This window comes from Aythya fuligula, chromosome 11 (assembly GCF_009819795.1).
Source record: "Aythya fuligula isolate bAytFul2 chromosome 11, bAytFul2.pri, whole genome shotgun sequence".
Taxonomy (NCBI): Eukaryota; Metazoa; Chordata; class Aves; order Anseriformes; family Anatidae; genus Aythya; species Aythya fuligula.
In genome coordinates, this window is record NC_045569.1 from 15344890 (window position 1) to 15369726 (window position 24837).

Below are 24837 nucleotides of genomic sequence, written 5' to 3' on the forward strand. Positions count from 1 at the left end.
TCTCAGTGACTGCTACAAGTGACTAGACGTGGCAGGAGAGAAGGGGGGTAGTGTAATTTGGAGACGTGCTCCCAGCTGGGTCATGGCTGTCAGCTAGTGACAAGGCATGTCTGGCACATGGGAGGATGCCTGAGACACTACAATGTTTGCTGAGAGACAGTGAGACGTAAGGCTGGGTGAGATTCCTTGGCTTTCTCTAGCCTTAGCACACAGAAGAGCTGTGACTAATACAGGAACAACCTTCTCGAAGTGTTGGAAAGTCTTTTTCATCTCTACCAAGGCCTAAATGGAAAGGAGGAGCCAGCTTTAGGGAAGCCATAGCATTTCTTTTTGTGGGGTATTTTCACGATGTGAAACCAAGCATCTTTAAGAAGAGCTTCAAACTTGCAATGAAAACCATGCACCGTGCTGCAGGTAGGATGTGCTGGCTGGGGCAGCTCTTCTGTGCCCCCAGAGAGCTGGGGAAGGAGGCTGAGCCCAGGGCAGTCCCTTTGTCCCCCTGGCTGTCCTCAGGAAAGCCCGGGGACAGTCCTGGGAGGTGCTAACCATCACCAAACTGGAGAACGAATGCTGCACCATTTTCTGTGATCAGTGTTTCAGTTAAGCAACACAAAAGCATTTGGGAGCACAGGAAAGCAAAGGATTAATAGCAGGGAGAGGGTGGATAAATGCTGCCATTGATCTTTGCTCCCAGCTGGCAGCCTGGCAGGGTTGTTCTCATCCAGCGTTCTTCGTGTGGTCCACAAAAGCAATTCAGGCGTGGGCTGCAGCAGTCCTTGCTGTCCCGGGGGCACGGCTCTGCTTTCACACCTCTGCTCTGCCCTGGGGACCTCTCTGCTATTTGGGGCCGGAGATGACGTTCGGCTCTGTCAGGGCACCTGTGCCCTCTGCTCGTGTCTGCCACGCATCTGCCCCTTGCTCCACATCAACACGCTGCCTCTAACCCACCACCTGCTCCGGGACGTGCTTGGAAATGCTCTGTCAGAACCATTTTTCCCTATGAAAACATTACTTTTGTTGAATTCAAGTGGTCAGCGCTGATGAAATTTGGTTTCAAAATGCTTCCTTGGCTTTTTCTTTAACTCTCCCGAAGCATTCCGCTCTAAATGCATTTTGTTTTGTAATTATTTAAACCAGAAATTCATTACGTCTGTCTAGCGAGAGATATGAAAAAATGGCACGGGATTGAAATTGATATGGAATCCTTCAGGTTTGGAGATAGAAACTCATTCACAAGGAATTAAAAGCAAACCCACTGCGGAATTAAATGAATTTCAAAACTGCAAATTCCCTCAATTTGGAAACATTTTGCTTTCCACCCAGCTTCATTTCCAAGAGCGTAGGAGAGCTGAGATGTACAGCTGACAGCTGTCTTGTCTTCTGTTCGGTTCCTTCCTGCTCTCTGTGCGATCTGCTGAGTACCTCGAGAGAGCTCCCCTGGGTCCTGGCTCCCTGACCCCACGAGTGCTCTCCGGGCAGACAGGCAGTGCTGGGCCAGAAGCTCCCAGCTGTGCACGGGTCCCAGCCTGTATCCCTCTGTGGGCATTCATGGAATTGAGCAGGATTAGCAGGTCCCACAAGGAGTTTCAAATTTACAGCTCTAACGTGTCCCAGTGACAACCTTTTGGAGAGGGCTCCAGCTGTATGGCCGTAGAGGCGAGTCGTTGGCCCAGATCTGTTGGTCCCAAGACCTTGGTTCCTTACCAACACCTAAAAGGCTTGCTGAGAAGTCCTAATTGTAAGGAAGGGGAGGCAGGTGACCATGAAATGCTCTACATCAGGTTGGTGCTGTTGCTGGGGGCAGGACAATAGACTACAGGAACCCACTGCCCAAGAAGCCTGTTTGACATGGGTGTCATCCTTTTCCTTCATACCTTTTTTTGTTATTTATTTTATGAACTTTCGTATATTAAGCTCACTTGAATTATCTCTAGTGCCTCTTGCCTTTTCCCATCTTCTCTCTCCCTATTACAGAAGCTTCCTCTTTCCAGGAGGTATTTTCTTCTTGCTGCCTTCACTCTTTTCTTCATCCCTTATTCCTCAAGCAAGCTGCAGATCTTGCCTTTTGTTTTTGTTTTGTTTATTATTATTATTCAAATTTGAGACTTGCCTACGTTGCTGTTAGAAAGTAGTATTTTGGATCAATGCTAAATTTTGTCTTTCTCCCATCCCACTGTCCTAGGTGGACTGGGCTGTAAACCTCCCTCTAATTTATTACTTTGCTTTCTGTGTTCCTCATCTTTACTGCAAATTGAAAACATGTCTCTGTAGGGTGCTCCAACTGGAAAAAGGGGCCTTGGTGATTGTAATGCTCCAAACAATTCATTTCAAGCACCAACATGATGATTATAGTTTGTCGTTTCTGGAGAGTAGTTAAACCTCATGTAATGAGGTTGCCAATTATCCCCGGTACTCCCCGATGTTTAGTGACAAATCAAAGCTACTTGGTGTACATAAGTGCATTTGCTCGCCGAGCCCGTGGTCTGTCACCCACAGCTGGCCCGTCAGCAGGAGGGGATGCTCGACAACCTCAGCTCGAACTGCTGGTGCTTGGCATGGTGTTGCTGAGGGTGGTAAAAGGTGTGACGGTGAGGGATTAGCAGGGGCGTCAGAGAGCTGTGGGGCATCCTCCCAGGTCCCTTCCAACCTGAACATCCTATGACCAGTGCTGAAGGCTTTAGCTACTTGAGCAGGAGGAGAGGGTGATAAAGTTTCTACTTCTTCTCAGTGTATTGTTGTTTCTGTGACATATCTGGTGTGTTGGGATGAGGATGTTAAATGAGCTAATCCTTCTGACCATGGGAGGGCAAGCCTCCCTGTGCCTTGTCTGATACAGCTAGCGGGTTCTCCATGAAGACTTCCAATACTATTTTGAATCCCAAAGTCCTTTCCCTTTTTCCATTCAATGAGTGGACTTCAACATCAGATTTGTAGCTCCAAAATGCTGCTACGAAGCATGCGGCTAACCTTTTGGGCTGGAGCACGCATCTAAATCCTGATTGAGTCAGCAAGGCGCAAGGTAACGTTTATCATCACTTCCACTGGGATCAGCTCCAGGGAAGGAGCACCACGCTCAGCTCTTGTGCTCCTGGGGCTTTCCTGTCCCCCACCAGACATCTTCCATTCCCCCTTCCTACCCAGCACCATATGCCAGACAGCTGAATGTACGTCACTCCAGTCTAGGGAGAGGTTTTTAAACTTCACTGCTGACTTTTAATCTTGTTCCCAGAGGTATTTCACCCCAAGAACTGAGACAGATAAGGCAGCAGCAGGTGTACAGCGGGTGGCAGTAGCAAGATGAAAGGATATTCATTTCTTTGGGGAGCCTCTTGTCATTTTCCTTAGAAAATAAAAGGGAATGAGTTGGCCCATGCTGAGAGAAGATGGTGGAGGCTGCCAGGCATTTCCTCCTTTGCTGTTGTGCTCTTTGCACTGGGTTTTGTGTTACACCCTATTATATAGCTGGTACAGAGCCCCGTTGCGTTATGCACTGGTCAGATGTGCAGAAAAGGACAAACTTGTCCCCGAAACCTCACGCCCAGATGCACAGAGAGGATGACCGGTGACAAAGTGGTGGGACTTACTGCCAGGCAAGGCAGTCGCAGCAGCCTTCTCACTCGTGTGAGATGCTGCAGGGACTGCAAAACCCTTCCTCTCCTCCAGCATGTATGAGGGATTGGTTTTCACTTTGTAATGCATGAAGATTTGGTACTGGCCGTGCAACCTTCAGCAACAAATGTCCATGATCTTTAACTCCATCTTGCAAAAGACAGGCTGTCAGTGTTATTATTTGGTGGGTGAAGTTACAGAGAGACTTCTGTGTCTTTACATTTGAATTGGCACAAAGCTACATCTCAAGGAATCCATTAATCTTGTACAGATTGAACTCCAGAGGCACAACAGGCAGTAATACCTTAAATATGGCTTTCCGAGCTCAGCTCTGCCAAGTCCACCTTTGCTTTTTCCCTTCTTTTCCTGGCAAGGAGGGGAAGTTCTGCGGGTGGCCCCCAAAGAACTGAAGGAGGCAGCAGGTAGCTTCTGAGATCTGTCCACGTCTGAATCTCCCAGACTTCTTCTTCCCTGTAATTTTTTGTTTTGTTTTGTTTTTTAATAAGTCCTTTCCCACTAAAAAGTGCTGTGCCTCCTGCACCTTCATTATGTTCAGCAAATCCTCAGGAAGCAAGAATTTTATACAGCACGAAAAAACATTTGTGATGTAAAGAGACCAGAAACTGTGGAGTGGTCCCTTCCAGAAAGGTTAGATCAAACCTAATTATAACCTTTTTTTTTTCTCCCAAAGAAAGAACCGTGGGGACCCAAGCAGAGCCTTGACAAAGAGCTGTGCATTTTCTTGCTGAGGCCAGTGCAATTAGATTTCACACCAAAAAAAGCCCTAAGGGAAAATAGAAGCCACACCAGAGAAATCTGTCATCTGGCAGACCCTGGTACACCAGAGGTGGGTGGGGAATGGATTTTCAAAATGCAAATAGGGGCCCATTGAGGCTTCACTACACTTCAGCAGGGTAATTTTCAAACTTAATGATTTTCACATTTAATTCAGGGAGAAATTAGTCATCAGGTATTGAGACAAAGCAAGGCTCTCTCCTGTACTGCTATGCTATCCTCTTCAAGCTGTGTTATCTCGGCAATAATTAAAATGTTCACTGAAGTAGAAAATGTGCTATCTGATTCATTAGCCAAATTTCCCTTTGTAAGGTAACTTGTGTTTCCTTATCGGAAATAGAGACGAGCTTGGAAGAGGGCTCAGGACACTAGTGATGCAGGAGGGAAGAGCAAGGGATCATGAAACTAAAGCAGGGGTGTGTGTGTGTGTGTGTTACACAATGAGGAGCTCAGCACGTCCCCTGCTACCCCTGCAGCCACCGAGGCTGGTAGGGGCTAGGCACAAGGTGTCGTTCAGCTGCTCAAGCTCAGGTTTGTGGGAACACCCAGGCTAATCTGCCTGGCCTAGGTGTGGGATCCTTCATGCTCATGAGTGCCCCTGGGCCAGAGAAGAGAATTTCAGCTTGCACACAAATGTGCTGCAAGAAGATGCTGGCGTGGAAGACAGTGTTAGGTGGGAATTAAAAACTGAGGCAAACCTGGATGGCAGGAAAAGGAAGGGCCAAATGTGAGCTTGGATTAGCTTGTGTCTGAAAGCTTGAAAGAATGTGGGTACTACGTACACTCATGGCACTTATCAGCTGACTTGGTATTGTTCATGGGGAACAGGCAGGGAGAGGTGAAGGAAAAAGAGAATATCAGGCTCTGACTGACGTCCCTTCAAGGGAAACAAGAGCAATGCTGGAAAATACTGATCCTTCAAAATTTCAAAATCATCCTTAACCTTTAGGAATAATGACAGATGACTTCTCTTTGCACCTCCTGGTACTTTAGATGACACTGTGGGGTTTGTTTCATCTGGTGTTGCCACTTTTCGACCAGTTTCTCTGTGTAGAGTGGAAATTTAGCCCTAATACCATGAGTTTGTCCTCAGGAGAGTAGCAAGGCACCTTCAGCACCTCGAGCAGAGCCTGCACGATAACACCTCTCCCTTTTTCCTCTCTTCTAGTGATCCCCAAAGTAACAAAGCACTTGCTCTCCAATCCTGTCTTCACCTGCATCATCCTGGCAGCCTGCATGGAGATTGCCGTGGTGGCGGGCTTTGCTGCCTTTCTGGGAAAGTACCTGGAGCAGCAGTTCAACCTCACCACCTCGTCTGCCAACCAGCTGCTGGGTGAGTAACCACAGGGACCGCCGAGCCTCCAGCATCCAAAGGCACTGAAATATTCAGCATGACTGGTAGCTGCAACCAAGCTTGCTGATAAGGCTGGTCAGAAGGTAACTTGCCCAGCATCCAAAGATGTGATGGCCCTGAAGTTCAGCAAAAATCCTAACCAAACTGGGCCGTTGGCACAATTACCTGCCAAGCTACAGGGCTGCCCATCTAGCTACTTATGTCCTGGTTCAGGTATTCCAGTTTTCTCCAGTTTCTCCTGTTAGTCCCCTCCTTTCCTCTTGTACTGAAAATGAGAGGACTGCAATCATCAGCTGAAACAGCTTCAAAAACCCCTTCTCTCTGACCATGCTATGCTGCTGCTGTTTCCCATGTACTCTTCATTTCTCGACATTCATTCATTCTCTGTCAAGATACTCATGCATAGGCAGGATCTTCATTTATTTTCTCCTGCTGCTCATTTCCAAGCAGTCTAGCAATTCGTTTGTGACAGCCATTCTCTCAGCAGCACCCATCTGAAATATCTGCGGGTTGATCTTGGCTGATCTGCACCCACAGCTCACCAGATGGGCATCTGGCAGTGACCTGTCAAAAACTGAGACATCGTGAAATGGATGAATCTTAATATCGAAATAAAAAACTTGCAAGCTGCTCTCCTGACAGTTACTTATTTTCCCATCGAACTCAGTGATATCTTCTGGTTTGGGCCCAGTTTTCCAAAAGAAACAACCTCGTGCAGTCAATCTTGCCTCCACCGGCGACGCAAAACTTGCTGGTGGATTTTAATGGGTTTTACAGAAGGGCAGAGGTCTCCGAGATGTCAGGTTCTTGTAATTTTCCTGAAAATTAAAGGCTTGGCAAAGGAAAGCAACTTCAATATTGGCCCAATGGAAGAAGGACAACCACTGTGCTGTTTGAAGGAGGGTGTCTGGCTGGTCAGCGTGTGTGGCCAGCTGGCCAGCCAGCAAAGAGGGAAACACCGTGAGCCAGAGCACGTCCTGCCTCTGACCGAGCAGGGTGTAGGAGACTTTGATACTTCCACCATCCTCACAACTTGTTTAATTTAAGCAGCGTTGCTGCCAGATTTCCCAGGTGGCTTTTGTGGGAGTCCAGAAATGTGAGGATTTGGATGCACTTCTGAGCTTAGCTTGGGAAGGTGAGGTTTGGAGTGCAACTGGCAGCACAGGGATTAAAGTGAACCCAGACACGTTCAGTGTGATAATGCCTCTCTGTGCCTGGAAAGTGAGTCACTTCTGGCAGTGATTTTGCATCTCGCAGTTTAAGGAGATTCTGTAAGGGAGGCTTAGCATTTTCAAATGCAACTATTGCCTAATCTCTGAAAATCAGACTGCTTTGAAGTATACCAAGTGGGGTTCACCCAAAGCTTCCAGACACCTCGGAATATTTGTGACTTTTCTGGCTGCCAGCTGTCACACGACGTATTAAAGATGCTGTTGTTTAGGTTAAGGCGGGCCACCCTTGGCCATTTTGGCATCCTCCTAAAATATGGATGAAAACTAGAAGAAAATTGTGGCTCCTCCAGCGGTAAGTATACATCCCTCTGTGTGGAGCAGCCCCAGTCCGTGTCCTAAAACAAGGCTGGAGAAAACAGCACGGATATAATTGTGCAGTGCCTGAGGCGAGGAGAGGAGCGGGCTGGTGGTCGGTGAGTTGGTCTGCCATCCCAGACGGGCTCTAACTCAGTCACTGCCAGGTGTCAGCGCTTCTGTGGCTCCTGATTGATGACTGCTAAGAAGAACACGCCTGAGTGAATGAATATCAGCTCCGGTAGTTGACCATTAGAAGGTTTCCCAACAATAACACACAGATCTGATTGCTGAGAAATACAAGCCTGTAGCAGTGTGGTTCACTGACCCTTACCTGCACTTGCTGATAACTGTTTTTTTTCTCTTGCAGGGATGACAGCAATCCCATGTGCATGTCTGGGCATATTCCTGGGTGGCCTCTTGGTGAAGAAGCTCAGCCTCTCTGCTCTGGGAGCCATCAGGATGGCCATGCTGGTGAACCTGGTGTCCACAGCTTGCTACGTGTCTTTCCTGTTCCTGGGATGTGACACGGGACCCGTGGCAGGGGTTACTGTTCCCTATGGAAACAAGTAAGTCCCCAGAGAGGTTCAGGGTCTCCCCTCCATCCAGCCAACAAAGGGCACATCTCTCTCAGCTTTGCCAATATAAGTGCCACGTAATTGTCTTCAATGAGCAGCCTTCAGGCAGTGCTGGCCCACGGGCAACCATATAGCAAGCAGTTTAAGGAGGGCAGCGTCGAATAATGCTCTCACTCTCGGGGCTCTTCATACCACATGTGAGAGCTGAGTGCCTGCAGCTGACAAATGAGCTTTACTAAAATCAGCCAAACTGAATCAAAGGTGCCAGACCCAGTTCTGAACCCATGGCCACCTACACAGCGCTCGGTCCACCACGCCAGCTGGTTTCTCCTGGCAGTGAGGGACATAACGCTGCTTTGTGTGTTTATTGGAGTGCCTGAGGGGAATTTGTAGAACCAGGTTACTGACACATGGAAATTTGGATATGGCGGAGAGAGCACGAATGGCTCCAAACACATTTTGATGGGAGTAACGAGGTACCCAGTTCACTGTAGCATTCACAGGACTTGGAGAGTTATTCCCTGTTTTCTTTTCTGGTGCTCCTCAGCATGCAGTAGTGACTTTTATGAAGATGAAAACTTCAGGCTCTCAGCTGTTCACTTCTCCAGAAAAACACAGAGCAACCTCTCTGGGCATGTCTTAGGGTCTCCTTGGGGCTGCTCATTGAGAAGACGAGGCAGCCCAAGTTTCACATTAGATTTCCTATTGCAGAGGGATGGTGGCCAAGGCATTTCTGTCCTCAGGAGAGACTGTAGCCTGGATTTCCTCAAGCTGGGACCTTGATAGCCTGCCCACTGCTTTTTGTAATTTGTTTGCCTTAACTCACCCTCCCTTCAAAGCCATCTTTGTGCAGCACTGATTGGAAAAGCTGGCTGGTATCATTATACTACCTGTTAATTTCTATTTCTGCTTCTCTTACAGCTCAACTCCAACCTCATCTCTGGACCCATATTCCCCCTGCAATAACAACTGTGAATGCCAAACCGATTCCTTCACTCCAGTCTGTGGTGCAGATGGGGTCACCTACTTATCTGCCTGCTTTGCTGGCTGCAGCAGCACGGTAAACAGCCTTTCCTTGGCATCTCTCACCTGTAGGAATGACTCTGTGAGAGCAAGTGAGGGAGGGTAGTGCATATCTGGTCGAGTCACTCAGTTACAGTCAGCAGTGGTTAAGCCCCCAAGTCTCTGGTCCTGAGCCATTGATGTTTCTCACTCTGTTGCCTTCATGCCCGCTGGCTCTGGCGGCAGTGTGCCAGGGGCACTCATAAAGCAGGATGGGTTTTCCCTTCGTTCTCCTCCTCCTTGTCATCCCCCTTTCCAGTCTTTCTTCTCAGCACTGAAGCAGAGCAGCACAGGAGGAAATCTGTGTATGTGCATTGACAGAATCCTGATCTTCTGCAAGAGCTTGCTGGCCCAAACTGTGGGGAAAACTCTTTTCTCCTGCTGCTCCCCGTCTCCCTGGTTCTCCACCTGGTAGTGTTCACCCTGGCCAGTCCTTTCTACTTTTCTACTTGCTTTTTTCCCCGAGTCTGGTTCCTAGACACATATGACCAACTCCTGATTTTATTCACCCTTGTTTAAGATTTCCTTCTACTCCTCTTGCTTCTCTCTTTCACTCCTTTTCTCTGAGGCAATGGCAAGAACAGTTGTCAAGAGAACAGAGACTCCCTCTAAAGACATTCTGCATTTTTCAGTTCTCCATTTCTAAGAGTTTATTCCTTTAGAAAGCTCTTCAAGACCAAGCCATCTCTGTGTAAAGACGAGGAATTCTTAAAAGTCTGCTTTTCCATTTTTTACTGCTGAAATGCTAATGCCTGCTGGGTTACACTGCAAATGAAGGCCTGTCGCTCCCGTGGGGGGGAATTGGCAGGGTTTCTGCTGTCTCTGCTCCCTGGCTGGGGCCGTGCCAGGCGCAGTGACCGTGTTGTGTGGAGCCTGAGGGAGGTGAGCCCAGTAGTGGTGACCGTTTGCAGCTTCAGGGACATCAGCGCTCACCGCGTGCAGTTATCCCTCTGTGGTTTCATCCTTCCTTTTTGAGGAGACATCAAACCTGCCTCCCCTCCCTGAAGAGACAAACCGCCTGCGAGCACCAGGCAGTGAGGCACAAGCTCGCTGCTAACAAGTGCAGACTCGCGGTACAGATGACCCGGGAGCCAGCTCATCTTGCTGAAACCTCTTCTCTCCCGAATTCCCACTCCAGCCTCAAAGCTGAAGGCGGCCCTTTGAAAAAAAAAGGAAAGTGCCACGGATTCACGGTGCTCTCAGCAACCCCAGAAGGGACCCACGAGCCTGTGGCCTGGGCCGTGGTACATGCAAAGACGTTACCTCCTGCCCTCAACCTCCCGACAAGAGACAAGCCAGCACTTCGGGCAGCAACGTGAGCGTTTTGACAAGAAGCCAGCTTGTACAGAGCACGCAGAGTGGTGTCTCACCAGTTCGCCGAGCCCTTAGCAAGAGTACGACCAGCGTTGTTCGTGTCTGGAGTGCAGGAGCGACCGCCTTGCTGTGCGACTCAGGGCAAAGCTTGGGCTCCTCTGGAAGGAGCACAGGAATGAAAATTCAGCTTGGTCCATTCAGCGAGCAGCTGCCTGACCTCGCGCTCCATGAGAGCAAACCTCTGAGCAAGAACCTCTCTGTCCTTTCCCCTCTCTCTTGCTCATTCATTCTTTCTTTTCCTTTCATCATCATCTTGGGGTTCTTTTTGATGCTTTGGTTTGTGTGGTTTCTCGCAGTACCGTTTTGAATACAAATTAGTGAAGCAGTAGCATCCTCTGGAAAGGGCATTATCAAAAATTATGGACCAGTTTGGCCATGTCATGGCCCTGAGGCAAAGCCAAATTTCCAAACCAGGTTTTAAACCCATAATCCAGGTAATGACCTGTCTAGAGGTTCTTGTGAATGTTATATGCTCGTGATGAGCCAAGGGTTGCTTTTTACTGGGACATAAAATTCTCTGAATGCTTTATTTAACTTTAGTGCATTGGATGTTTCTGACTGCCTCTCTACATTTTTCCTCTGTGAACAATTTCCAAAAGCAGTGTGTAGCTCAGTTAGGTTTTTTTTCTTTTCCATTTGTGCTCTCTTATCGAGCTGGTTGCAGGGGTGCACCTTTCCAAAAAGCTTTAGGAGTACTGGGGCTGATAGGCAGAGCTCTGGCACCCACAGGAAAATCCCTTTTGAGCCATTCCCGAAAGTGACCCATGCGTGCAAAGCCTTTGACCGTACATCTTGTTTGTTTTGTGCCGTTGCTTTTCTTAATCTCTCTTTTGGCGGGAGGTGCGTGAATTCCAGCCCGGCATTACATTGCTGGCATCTCAGGGCTTTGCAGTGAAGTACCAGCTTGTCCCTCTCCTGTCAGAGCCAAGGTTTAAAAAAAAAAAAAAAAAAAAAAAAAAAAACATAATTAAAAACGTGGGTAATTTGTGTAGATAATTACCCCAAACTTGGGATGCTCTTGAAGGTGCAAACTCTGCTCCTGTGCAGCTTCACACACGCACAAAACATAAAAAATCTGGGTGTGCAAGCTGCAAGGCAGTGGAAAATAAATGTGTGGTTGAGTGGTGGTGGGGTTGCAGACAAGGGAATCTGTAGCGATTTGGCATGGGTAACAAAAAGTTGCCTTGCCACGGGGCAAAGGTAAAAGTCCATCTTTGATGTTTCCTGGGTTTGATGTCTGTGAGTTGTATCGCATGTCAGTAATAAAAGATCAAAGATCTCCCAAGTAAGGCTGAGGCACAGCACTAAGCGAGCGGATGTAGCTGGTACAAAATACTTGCATTGCTCTGGGATAGCACCTCGGTGCAAGGTGGTTGGAAAAGCAGATTGAGGGGCAACGTTTCAGGGTCCGAAGGTAGGGACCTGCTCCGTGGTTTATTGTACCGGGTAGAAAACCACACCAACAGGAGGAGAATCTGGCCCACCATTGCCAGGAACAGGCATTTGCTCTTTGATGACAGCCCATTAGAAATAAGCAGAAATGAGCAGCCAGTTGTGCACGTTTGCCACACTGGAAATTTTATCCCAGGATTTTTCAGTACAGGTATGTGTTTAGATGTGGTTTAATCTACAGGGCCGTGTCCTGGCGGGTTGGACACCAACAATGTATGGCAATAAGAGCCAGGAGTTACAAATTACTGCACTGCTATTGCTGTGCAAACACCACTGCAGTTGTGCTAATTGTCACCATCTCAAAGCCTTCAGGTGGCAGCTTCTCACTCACAGCACAGGAATTTTTTATGGTAATGATTGCTTGCCAGCCAGAAAGGCACCTACATGTCTACTCCCGCGATCCTGGAGCTCTGCACTGCAGTCTCTCTTGCCCTCTGTGCACTTATGTGGAAGAAAATCATTTGACTCCTATGTAAGAAGAAAGAGATTGGTGTCAGAAAGGCTAGAGTAGCATCCCCACGGATCCTTAACTTTAGAGGCAGTGAACCAGAAAGTGTGCTTTTGTACATTCCTAAGGGGACCCCAGTAGAAAAGCAAAGGAATTTCTGCTTGAATGTGGTAGAGGGAAGGGGAGGAGACGAAGTTGTTTTTCAGTATGTTTTACTTATGGCATTACTCCTCTTACAAACATGTGACCTGCAAACCCAGCAACCCAACGAAGACAAGACATGAATCATTTATGATCGTTTCGTTCTGTATTCATTAAGGGATTTCTTGGTAGTATTGTGCGCCTTAATTGCCTCGACATCCCCCACTCACAAATTCAGGAGGGCAAGCTAGAAAATAAGAAAGAAAAAAAACTAAATCTGTGACTGGCAAACAAAGCTTCTTTTCACATCCTGCACTTGCTGGAGACATCAAAGAGAAATGCAGTCGTTTCGCTCTTCTTCTGATCACATATTGATAGTTTATCTTGCCTGACTTCAGCTTTTAGCTCGACACAAATTCCTCTGAACTAGGTGTCATTGATTAGCCCTGTAGTGCACTCGAGCCCAGCAGTGTCCGTGCTGCCACACCACGATAGTCAGCTCTTGGTGGTCCACAGCACGTGCCATGGGTGTCCTCCTCCCAAAACCCAGGGTGCTGGAATCAGGCACTGGTCCCACAGCCAGGAACAGGGCTGCAGATTTACCTGGTTTTAACATACTTCAAGTTAACTGCAAGAGCCATGCAGACAAAGGTAAAGAAGAAAGTAATTAGACCCATAATTGGGGGATCTTTTGTGTCTGAGGGACACAGATCGTTTCTTTATTCTCCTCTGAAGGGGCATAACTTGGCAATAATTCCGTCGCCATGACATTTATGGGAAAGACTTGAAAGGAGCAGGAGAAAAGAAACAAGCCGAGGGATGTTTTCTTGCTGGTCACATGCATCAGAGCTGACATGCTTGGGAATCCTTCCCGAGCCCCCCTCAGATAAGCACTTAGGAGTGACTTAATTGACCATGAGAGCCTTCCGAGTGGCTATTGGCAGCCCTCATCGCAGAGGGCAGGTGCCGGGGACCACAGCTCTTGCTTTCCCTGAACCCCTGTGCTCCTCCACAGAACCTCAGCGGCTGCTCATGCCTCAGCTCGGTCCCTGCCGAAAATGCCACCGTTGTTCCCGGAAAATGCCCCAGTCCCGGCTGCGAAGAGGCCTTCTTGACATTCCTCTGCGTGATGTGCGTTTGCAGCATGATCGGGGCCATGGCGCAGACGCCCTCAGTTATCATACTCATCAGGTAAGGCCAATGCCAGGAGGAACTGGGGGGGCTGCCTGGGGGCTGTGGCCACTGGGGGGCTGCTCACGGGGTGGGGATGGGGCCGGGGGCTCATGGGGTGCTGCTCACTGCACCTGGTTCATCCCTGCCGTGGCTGAAGGGAATAAAGGAATCACTCGTGTTCAGTGTTGGTAAAAAGGGAGTGAGGAGGAACTCGGCTTGCAAACCGAGAAGGTCGCTGCCAGGATGCTGCAAAAAGGGGCAGCAAACTTGGTTTTGCCAAGGCTGGGGTTAGCATGGGAAAGGACCTGCAGAAGTGCAGCTTCCAGTCCAGGCAGGAGGGACGTTACAGCTGCAGCAGCAAAGTGGCAGAACTGCAGCCCCGTGGCCTCAGCATGTAATGGCTGAGATACCATTAGAGATGGCCTGGAGATCTTAGAAATGATGGAAAAATACAAGACTGTGGCAAAGGTGAGCATTGGTCAGTACCCACTTGGCTGGAGTTTGACTTCTCTCACCCTGGACCAAGTCCAAAGCCAGAAGGAACTTTAAAGTACGAAGGACGTCTCGGGGCTGAGCCAATGTGAATAGTTGAAGTAGCTTAGTCAGATAACCGACCCTGTGTTATTTCCAGACACACGGAACACTTCACCCTATGATACAAGTATATATCTAAGCCCACGTTTATCCAGAGGCTGTCACTTAGTGAGAATAATAACCAGAGGCATAAATAGCAGATCCGTTCTGCAGCCTGGAAAATTCCAATAAAACCCAATCAATAAGGTCTGTATTAGAGGCACACTCTTGAGTGGATCTTGGACAGAACAGCTCGGTGAGGGCATGTCTCCCTGCAGGATACAAAATGAGATATTCCATCTACTGGTTCTTTTCTCTCTTTGCATCTACAGTAGCTAAAGGGAAATCAAATTTCTCATGATAAATATTGTGGCAAAAGTAATTTGAAGTTTGAAGGGTTCTTTGTTCGAGGGAGCTGCCAGCACCTGTAGGATCCTGAATGAAGTTGTCTTTGTGTCAACTTCAAATGAGAAAAGCCAGTCACCAGCCAGGAAGAGGAATACAAGAAAAAGGGAAGGGAGCATTAAAAATACTTAGCTCTCAGCTCAGATAAATAAACAATTCACCCTTCCAAATTAGTAGCTGCACTCCCTTCAGAGTTTTAGTGTTTTATCTGCTAAAATGCATGGGAAAGAGCTGCTCACCATATCCCACCACATGTTCTCTTGCAAATGCCATCTTGGATAAGGCATTGCTAAAAGGAAGTGTTGGCATGTATCCCTGGTGTCTCTGGCAGTGACAACAGCATCATTCGCTTCCTGTGTTTAATTTAAAAGTGAACTCCCCCCACCAGACGAGCAAGAGTTGCACTGGGACTGGGAGTTTTTGTGTGCCCAGGCATGTGCCTGAGATGGCCACAGGGCAGGAACTGAAGTTTTAGCCAGAAAACACTTTAATCAGCTGTAACTGCTCGCCTTGGAGCTGAGGCTCTAGAATTATTTCAGCACTTGGTGTGAAATTTGTCTGCCCTCCCTTCAGAGTCCTCAAATTAGATGTCTTATCTAGGAAGGTCTTTGGTTCAGTGTTGTAGTCAGGAAAAGGAGATGCTTCCAAGTGACAAATTGTACTTCACACTAAGGTATGGGGATTGACCTTGACTTAATACAGAAAGGTGGACAGGCAGACACTAGCATTGATTAAAAACCACTGATTTTTTTCAAATGATAATCTATTTTTCCCATAATATAAACTTCGATACTGTTTCCGTTTCCTTCATTTCCCATGCTACTGTAGACCCTATTTAAGCCAAGCCATTAGTCACTCAAACATTTTTCCAAGGGTAGATACTTCACACCTTCAAGTCTTTTTATCAGGCCTGGGTGTCTGCCTGAAAACTGCTGAAACCGAGCCAGAGGTTATAGGCTTCGTGTAGGAGTCCTGATACCAGGTTACATGGCTTGTGTAATGTCTGAGATAAGGGCAGTGATCAGAACGGTCTTCTCTTAATTTAAATCCTATTGCTTTTCTGGCTTTTTAATTGGTATTTTCTGATTCCCCTCTGATATATTTATACAGAGGAGTGCCCGTGCCCCCATGGGTGTCACTGGCAGGGCTGAGTGCAGGCCTCTGTGAAGAGCTGGGGGAAAAAAACACCAAGGCCTTTAACGTTTCCCTGCGTGACAAACCCAGTCACGTGGGGATCACCGTCTGCCTTCCAAGCCTCTGTATACCGTGGGACATAAAATGCTATTATAAGGCTTGAGACCAAGTTAATGATTTCTGAAATGCCAGAGGCTTTGCTGAGCCTGCCTCGAGAGGATAACTTCAGCCAATAGGATCCTTGAGCTAAGCCAATCGGAAAGCCATGAATTACTTTCTAAAGCACCTTTGGAGGTTGATACTAATGCGATAAACCGGGTTCTGTTCATAGCAAAAGGTTGGGCAATGATTGTCTTCCCAGTATAAAACAAATTCCATGAAAAGAAGTCTTGTTGAGCACGTCATCACTGAAAGGCTTGGTTTCACAGGTTGACCAAACATTTTGGTCCATCATCCACCCTTCTCCTCTTATTCCCAGTAGTCTGGGAAGCCTCGGAAAAAGGCGTTTTTCTCGCCCACCAATTCTCAGCATGTGGAGCCTGAAAATCATGATGTGGAGTTTGTAAACGATGATTTACTGGGATGGGAATTTCATTTTTCCCTATCCGACAGCAGGATCAGCTGCTGTTATTAATGACTTCGCTAAATTCCAGAACCCATCACATGGCCACTGTCGCAATTACTTTCGAGGCTGTAGGCAAAGGGAGAAGAAAAGCCCCATTAATGACTTTTTGAAGAGGTGGTGGTGGCATCCTGGCTGACAGCACAGAATCGCCATGGGGTGTGTTAATCAAAGCAGAACAATAAGAATCGATTTCACTCTCTCCCTTTCTCCTCCCTACAGAACCGTGAGCCCTGAACTCAAGTCTTATGCTTTGGGGGTGCTTTTCCTGCTTCTCCGTTTGCTAGGTAGGTACAAAAAATTCTCATCTTCCTCCCCAACCCTTCCCTCTCTCACAGATAACACTATTTTTAATATGCAAGAGTTGATTTCTTCTTCATGTGAACTTACACATCAGACACTGTAGTTGTCACGAGTGGGGTCTGAAGCAATGAGGTCTAGGACCTCCCTGTGAAGGATGTTGCATCAAGGCTCCCGAAGGCGCCTTTCCTGCCATTTGGATTGTGCTAATGGAAGAAAATGTGGTGTTGCATGAGAAATGACCATTTCTGCCACGCTCCCATGCAGACGGTTCTCTTCTATAGTTGTTATTAACATGTCAGCAGCTTGCAAAATTACTGCTGTATTGCATATTGCTGAAGTAGAAGAATGTATATTTTTATCCTCATTTGAGGGACAGGAGCTATGTTACATGCTGTGTTTGTCCCTTCCTTCTGGTCTCTCGGAAAAGAAAACAGTGAGATGAGACAGGCTGAGTCCTTGTACTCTCCTGGGGGTTAATATCCCATTAAAATGCATGCAGCTATTCCTCTGGACCAGTATGTGTTTCTCATGTGTGAATTAAAAGGAACACACTGGGCTTTTGTTTATCTGCTGCTTATTTCTAGGTGGAAATTTTTCCCCTTTTAAAGAGATGGCTCCTATTTTAAAGCTCCTGTATTTCAGCTCATTAATCTCAGTGACACATCATTGTGTGGGTCCATCTCACACATATGGTTTCTTCATGTTTTAGGGGTGGAATTTACTTTTTTTAGCGTCAAGCTTCATGCCTCCTGCAGCAGGGCACAGGCAGTACCTTCCCTGCATGGTCCCCCAGTCTCAAAGGGATGAGCTGGAGAGTAAAATGCCATCTTCTAGGCTGTAGAAAGGAAGACCAAAAATCACAAAATAACACTCATTGCCTTGAATAAGTGACTGTATTTATTTACTTATTTTTGGTAACACCTTGTCTCCCATGAGCTGAAAGGAAAACGATAGTCACAGACCAGTTTGCATTAAAGCTCCGTCAAACAACCTTATCCAGAGCTCAGATAAGTCAAAGGGAAGCTTCTGGGTTGACTTGGCCTGGCTCTGGTTCAAGCCTTGCAAAGACAGCATTTTCCTTTGCTGTCAGTGCTGCTCTCAGGTTTTGGCCTGTCTTCTTTGGCTGAATGTGGAGTGTCAGCAGGCAAGTGTGCTAGGAGGAGATCTGTGGGTTGTTGTTTCCAAATGAAAAAGTACTTAAGGGGGAAGGTTTTCTCTCTTCTCTCAACATTTTGAAAGAGAGAAACCTTCTGAGATAGCAGCATCTTGAATTCCACTAAAACTGGGCTCTGACGCATGTACTGAAGATGAATAGATCTTTTTTTTTCTTCCTATAAAGAAACCATAGTAAGAATTTAAACTCAAATCTTTATATGTTGCTCTGTCACTAAGGAATTCCCTTGAAATAAGAGAATATATCCAGCAACATAGCTAGAACATACAGAAAATGAAGAGAAAGGTACTTTTCAGTATAAACCATGGTATCCAAATCTTGCCCTTAACAATCTGAGGTTTGAGACTAGCTTTACTGATTTATTTTAAAAGCTTTTCAGTTCACCTTTAAGCTTTGACTTAAGAAGAGAGTGATAATAGCTGCTTCTTGAACCAAAGGAGAGTATTAAATATAGGTGGTATGAGACCCAGAGGTGCAATCGTAGCTAATAGATTTCGGTAAGCCAGGGGTAACTTTTTTTTCTATGGCCCTGCAGTTTCTGCATGAAATATGTATCACAGAAATTTTTGCCACGCTTTGCACTAAGAGGTAAAGCATGATTGAATCTCTTTAATATTCACTATAATAACATGAAACACCACTGAATTCTTCCAGTATCCTTCTGGATGTATTATCTCATTCCACAGGAACTCTGCTGAGAGAGAGCAGCGTAACAGTGTTTTCATATAGAAGTGCTACTGCAGTTTCTCAGGGAACAATGTAAAGCAATGCAATTGGAGCCAAAGGTTTTCAGAAGCAGCAGTTGCTATACAAGAAGCTCTGATAGGGACGTTCTTTCCCTATAACATCTCATGCATAGAGAGGTAGGGCTGATAGGACTAGAAACCTGGAATCTCTGAGTGCTTCCAGTAGCTGGGGAAGTTCTGAGCTGGATGGGAAACGTGCAGTTCAGATCCCTCTGAGATTGAAAAATGGCTTTTGGAAACAGCACGAGACAAAACATCCTTGATAATTCCATCCTGATTGTGTCAGGGATTGTCAGCACTGACTGGGCATGTCTGGAATGGTGAAAGGGTTTAGTCATGTGCAGAGGTCCTGGATGCGTCCTTTCTGAACTGTGTTCACCATGCATCCTGGCATAGCCTCCACTTACCAGGGGACTTCATTTGTTTTTTCCTACGAGCCCATGTTGTTTGCCTGTCTTCTTCCAACACAAGAAAAATGCAGTGCTTCCCTTGGGAGGACTTTCCTATCCACAGTGCAATCCCTCAACTCCCATGTTTCAGAGGGTCTAATCACTGAATCATCCCAAAAGTCTTGTGCCCTTTCCCCTGAAATTACCTGAAACTCTGGTTGCTAAAAAGAATTTTTTGTGTGTATTTTTCTTAAAGGTTTCCCCACCTGCCTGTATCCATGTAGGTATAGCTTTGTAGTTCAGTCAAACAGGTCCTTCGTCAGGTCTCGTAAGCAGCAACTTCCAGGCCAAATTATCTTGAAAAGCTGGAAAACCAGCTGAAAGCAGCTGATGGGAGTGATCACTAATTCTGGAGTTCTGCCTATGCACCTCCAAAGCTTTGCACCAGCTTCTCTCAGTGTGTCCATAAGTATGGGTTCACACCTCAAAATTCTGATTCGCATGCAGCTTTCCCTTGACATGTCATTGACATGACGAACAGCGAGCTGGCACTGACTGTTTTTCCAGAACATAACCAGGTCTTAGATGTGATGACTGGAACTACTGTTTGTAACAAAAGGATCGTCTTGCTTTTATATCGTCTATTTTTATTTACTACATCCATGCTATTAATGACTGGTTAAAACGAGTACCAGAAGTCCGTATAGCCTTTCTTCCTTCCTGCATTTATTAACATATAAGGAAGATCAAACAAAAACTGCAGAGCTCTAGTCATCAAAATAAAATAAAGAGATCTCAGCTGCCACAGGGAACAGTGAAGACAACCAATTTATTTGTAGTCGTAGGATATATGTCATGAATGTCACTGTTTTGTTCGTGACAAGCTGAAAGAAGGCATCTTATCTAAGCCTGGAAATCCAGGTTAATGATGAAACCGGATCCAAGATTAAGCACTTTTCTGTCTAAAAACTGCAGTCCTTGTGTCTGTTTGCCTACACATGTATTTATAGAGTCTCAGCCATCGCAGCACCTACAAATGGGGTGATACTGTCAAGGCCCAATCTGGGAGAGTACATGGTGCCCACAGTGTTCTTCTCCGTGCTTGCTGTCTTAGCCCACAGCAGTAAGTTTTGTTTGTGTATTTTTTTTTGGTTTTGTTCCCCACCCCCTCTCCCCCAGGTTTATCCACTTTCCATCCGTTTTTGTTCCCCCCCGTAAATATAGCAGAAGGAAAAGAAATGCTCTGCATTATGTAGAGCATCCACATTTAGAGCATCCACATTTTCTTCTGCACGCTCGGTGCCCACGTGCCAGCTGGGGAGCACACAGCTGGATGTGGACAGCCTCACCACCGTGGGGGTAATGTGAAATGGGGTAATGTGATGCTCTACAGTATCCCTGTAAGACGAGAAAAAGTAGAGAAGAAAAACCATCGCCTTTATTGGTTAACAGAGATTGGAATGATTGCTTTGCTTTTTGATTGCAGCTCTGTTGCAAATGGAGAAATGCTCATCAGCCGTTAGCTGCAGTGGCTCTGGGAGAATCCTGCTGTGATGTTTCACTTGATGACACACTGAAAATTTCCCTTCTTTTCCTATTTAATACTGGCATGCATTACAGGCCATTGTTTCTTCTCCTTGGATCAGAGGAAAGCCTACTCCTCTGCCAGCAAAAGGTCCAAAACTAGCTCTCAGTGCCCCAGCTGATTTCAGACTCTGGAGTCCTGTGACACCCTTCAAGTGAGCATCCCAGAGTGCAGAATTACCAGAATCTAAACAGAGAGCAAGCTACAGGGCCATCCTCCTCCTCTTTCATTTACTCCTCCACCCAGCTTCAAACCAGAAGCTTAATGTAAGGCACTTAAACTTGAGAAAATCCTACCTGCATTTGGGATATCAGCAGGAGTCTGTTCCATAGATAATGAGTCCAGAATAAAAACTCGTATCCACAGCCTTTGTTTAGGTTGATTTAGAACAAAAAAAAAAAAAAAAAAAAAAAAAAAAAAAAAAAAAAAACAGAAGAGAATTACAGGCTCCATCTGGGACCATTAACCTTGATAAGTGTCCTCTCTTTCCATTCACTGCAATCACGTCCTCTCCCTTTATCGTAAAGATCATAAAAGCATGATTTGTCTCTCTTATTTTGACAGGTTTTATTCCACCTCCCCTGATCTTTGGGGCTGGAATTGACTCCACGTGTCTGTTCTGGAGCACGTTCTGTGGCGAGCAAGGAGCCTGCGCACTGTATGACAACGTGGTCTATAGATACCTGTACGTTAGTATCGCTATAGCCCTCAAGTCTTTTGCATTCATCTTGTACACAACCACCTGGCAGTGCTTGAGGAAAAACTATAAAAGATACATCAAGAACCACGAAGGTGGGCTCAGCACTAGTGAGTTTTTTGCCTCTACTCTCACCTTAGACAATCTGGGGCGGGACTCGGTGCCCCAAAATCAATCACATAGGACAAAATTTATCTATAACCTTGAAGATCATGAGTGGTGTGAAAATATGGAGTCCGTTTTATAGTGACCGTGGAGGGGTGAACTATATTAATAATACAAGGGTCCTTTTTAATAAAAACAAGAGGAGAGTGAGAGTGAAGAATTACAATTGCAAAGCAACAATGGCAACACAGGAAACTTTTGTCTTTTTCTCAAAGTCAAACCCAGTCAGGATTCTTGAGAACAACATCTTTTCATGGGATCACTTGCGATATCCTGCGGGGTGATGGAGAAAGCAGGGAGCTGCTGCGGCTGGGTACCAGCCCCTTTGATGACAGTACGGGCTTCCAAAACGGGAATCGATGAAGGGCATCCACAGAGGTTCGTCGGAGAGCTCGGCAAACGGACAGGCTTGGGCATGAAGCATAGAGAAAGCAAGATGTTAATGGCAGGGATGCGTGGAGCCCTGCCGGGCTGTTCGAACCCGGCGCACGCCGTGATGGCAAAGAGAGAACGGTGCTGGAGTTGTTCAACCACTCACACTCTGCCACCAGCCACGAGTCCACGCTAAATACCTTCAGAGCTGCTGGAAACCTTCCAGGTAGCTGGCAGTGCTGTCCGAGTATCCGAGTCCTTCCAGCTGAGGCGCATTCGCAGATCACAGCCCTTTGGGTGGCTGTGAATAGCTGTGCTCAGATCTGTCAAACCCAGTAAAGTTCGAGACATTTGCTCACACTTGCCAAACGTGCTGTCATTTTTAAAGGGGGATGAATTCCAAATATTTGTCTGCATAGTCCTCTAATAAGGTTTTATAAAGTTATTTTCAAATCTATGTTAACCCTTAAATCACTGACACTTTTCCATAGGGTGAATTTATTTATGCTAGTTCGGGGAAGGATTCTGTTTAATAATATGACTGAAGGGGTTTGTTTAATCCTCTGCATTTTTTATCCATACGCCTTCATTCTAATATGCTACCAAGCCAATGAAGACACATAATATGTTTTTAAAAAAGAGAATGAATGCACTGTGTCTCTATTAAAAAAAAAAAGTCAGTTGGAAAATTATAGATAATATGATGATTTACATAATATAGTTTTTTCATATTATATGTGACTCAGTGAATACATATATATATATGGAGAGACTATTTATGTTCTCTCCAGTTTTTAAAGATATATATATATAATTTGCAATCTAGAAATTGTGTGGTGGATGTTTTCTTTAAAGCGTGTGTGTGTGTGTGTGTGTGTACACAAGATGAAAGGAATACCGACCTTGATCCTCACAACTGATATTTTTTTCACCTGAGAAATGCCACTCACTTCAATGGAAGCCGTGTGAGAAAGGTGGAATAATCTCCTCTCCTGGAGGCCACATTTTGACCTTAGATGTGCAAATTGTGTTCCTGTGGAAGTCTGGGTTGTGGGAGCAGAGGCTGGCCGGCACTAAGCACCTCTGAATTTTTCATTCAGATCCTCAAGAGGCACCCATACAAGAACAGATTTGGCTTTGCCTTTGCAATGCAGTCTTAGCCAAGACTGTAAAGAATCAAGGGAAAACTTTCATCTGATTTCAAGAAGCATTGGGCCAGGCTTATTTTGCATGCTTTTTTTTCTTTTCCAAAACATTCCTGTTGGGAAGCAATACTAAGCGGTTGTGTTTGATGAGTTTTCCCCAGTCAGAAATGGAAACCAGGCCCATTTCCAATGGAGTAAATGTCAGAAGGGTTTTAAGGGTTAGCATCTTAATAAAAAAATAATAATAATAAATGCCTTTTTTGTTCATATTTTGAAGCTGTTGTGAACTTGCAGATGTTTAGAGAAGTAACCTGGTATGTTGAACCGAATGCTGGACATCACTTCTATGCAGCTGGAGATGGGCTGATCGTCCCCAGGTCCTTGTCCACTGCTGGCAGTGGGCACCCTACAGCTGCTGTGGTTACAGGGGAGCTGGTAACTTGCTACTCATGTTCAGCACTGCTTTTAGCAGACTTTGCTCTTATTTTGGCATTTAAACATGGGTGTGGGGTATCAAACTGCTTCCGTCTGACTTACTTTACAAGTGTGTTTGTAATTTATGCACAGCGTTAAATGTTCAGCAACAATAAGGGCAAAAAAAAAGAAAAAAGGTGTATCAAATAAACTCCACGGTGCCAAATGCTAAACAGATATTGTAACTGCAGATACTCGATTCTTGGTTTTCAGCCATGTTAAGGATCGTTTGATTAATGAAGGAGTTTAAGAAAAAAAAAATTACAAAGCTATGCAGTGCCATTGTTACGCTGGGTGGTAAATGATGCTTTTTAGACCATTAGATTTGTTTAGTATATCCTGTCTGATAAAATAAGAGATACTGCATCCATAAAACAATGAATTTAAAAAAGGCACAGGGTGCATAACTGTCTCATAAAATATGTATAATTGTCAAGTATAAGCCTTTGAAATCATTCTGTACAGTTCTCTTCATTCTGGAAATTTATTACTTAGACTGCTGTCTTTTCAAATGTTAGCTCATAATTTTATACCATACACACACATTCAGACTTGAACACAAACGTTGGAGAACAGAGCCTTTCTCAGAGCCTGACTGCTTGAAATTCTATAACCCCCTCCACAATTCCATCTCTTCCCCTCTGAAAGTCCAAGGTGAAGGAGAATGACGTGCTGGCATGATGCAAAACAAACTCCCAGTGTTCAAGAGCTGAGGTTTGTCAGTACAGTCAAAAGTCCCCCTTGACCGGAGTTATAGAAACAGGATTCCAGAACACTTAATGCTTTCAATTTTTTTTCCTCCTTTTTTTTTTTTTAATCTCTTCTCATGGTGTGTATGGGAGATGCAGTTGAATGGGGTTACTTTTATTATTTTTAAGCTGTAACTTAAAATATCTGCATGATTGTTGCTTTATTTCTTTTGATAATGTGGCTTTTGAAAAGCTCTCTTCCCATCCTCCTCTTTTTTAAGGGTGTATCAGATGCCTGCATCGTGAAGGGTTTTACTGTCAGTGCTTTGGTACAGATTCAAATAAAAGTTTTATTTTAAAGAAAATGTGCAGACCAGAACCCTCATCCATCCCAGCAACCTCTTTGCTTTTCTGATTTCAAAACCACAGATCAGTTTTGCCTGCAACCCCATTTTTGTTTTAGAATAACAAGTGGAGAGTCTCAGACATCCTCCTCCTTCCCAAAACCTGGTGCGCGCCTTAGCCTGCGAGCACTCCACTTCCATCCGCAACTGCCTTAATGTGCGGGACACCTGAGAACAAAGATGGGGTTAGAAACATGTCCATTCCTGGGAGCAGAAGTAGTGGCATGGTCTGAGCCGTGCAGTGCAGATTTAGAGTTAGAAATTCTTCTCCATATTCAGAGGCATAAAAATTCAGGGTTTTGCTGAGGCCACCATCTCAGCAGAAATTTTATTTTGACATCTCCAGGCACTGTGTTCCATTCTTGGCTGTCTGCTAAGGATGGGATGTTGGAGATTCAATCTCCTTGAGGTTGAGCAGTCTCTAAGGTTCGTCTGGTTGCCTCGCGTG

General features: G+C 45.8%; 1 protein-coding gene across 1 annotated transcript in view; it reads left to right on the forward strand.

The window, feature by feature from the left end:
• The window catches only part of SLCO3A1 (solute carrier organic anion transporter family member 3A1), a 123765-nt gene extending 100094 nt beyond the window's left edge, over positions 1 to 23671 (forward strand). The window contains exons 5-10 of the mRNA XM_032195139.1: positions 5573 to 5737; positions 7655 to 7853; positions 8784 to 8922; positions 13355 to 13530; positions 16469 to 16533; positions 21008 to 23671. Of these exons, the coding sequence (XP_032051030.1) occupies positions 5573 to 5737; positions 7655 to 7853; positions 8784 to 8922; positions 13355 to 13530; positions 16469 to 16533; positions 21008 to 21387 (1124 nt within the window). The 3' untranslated portion in view covers positions 21388 to 23671. The remainder of the gene's footprint in view (positions 1 to 5572; positions 5738 to 7654; positions 7854 to 8783; positions 8923 to 13354; positions 13531 to 16468; positions 16534 to 21007) is intronic.
• Positions 23672 to 24837: the final 1166 nt, after the last annotated feature.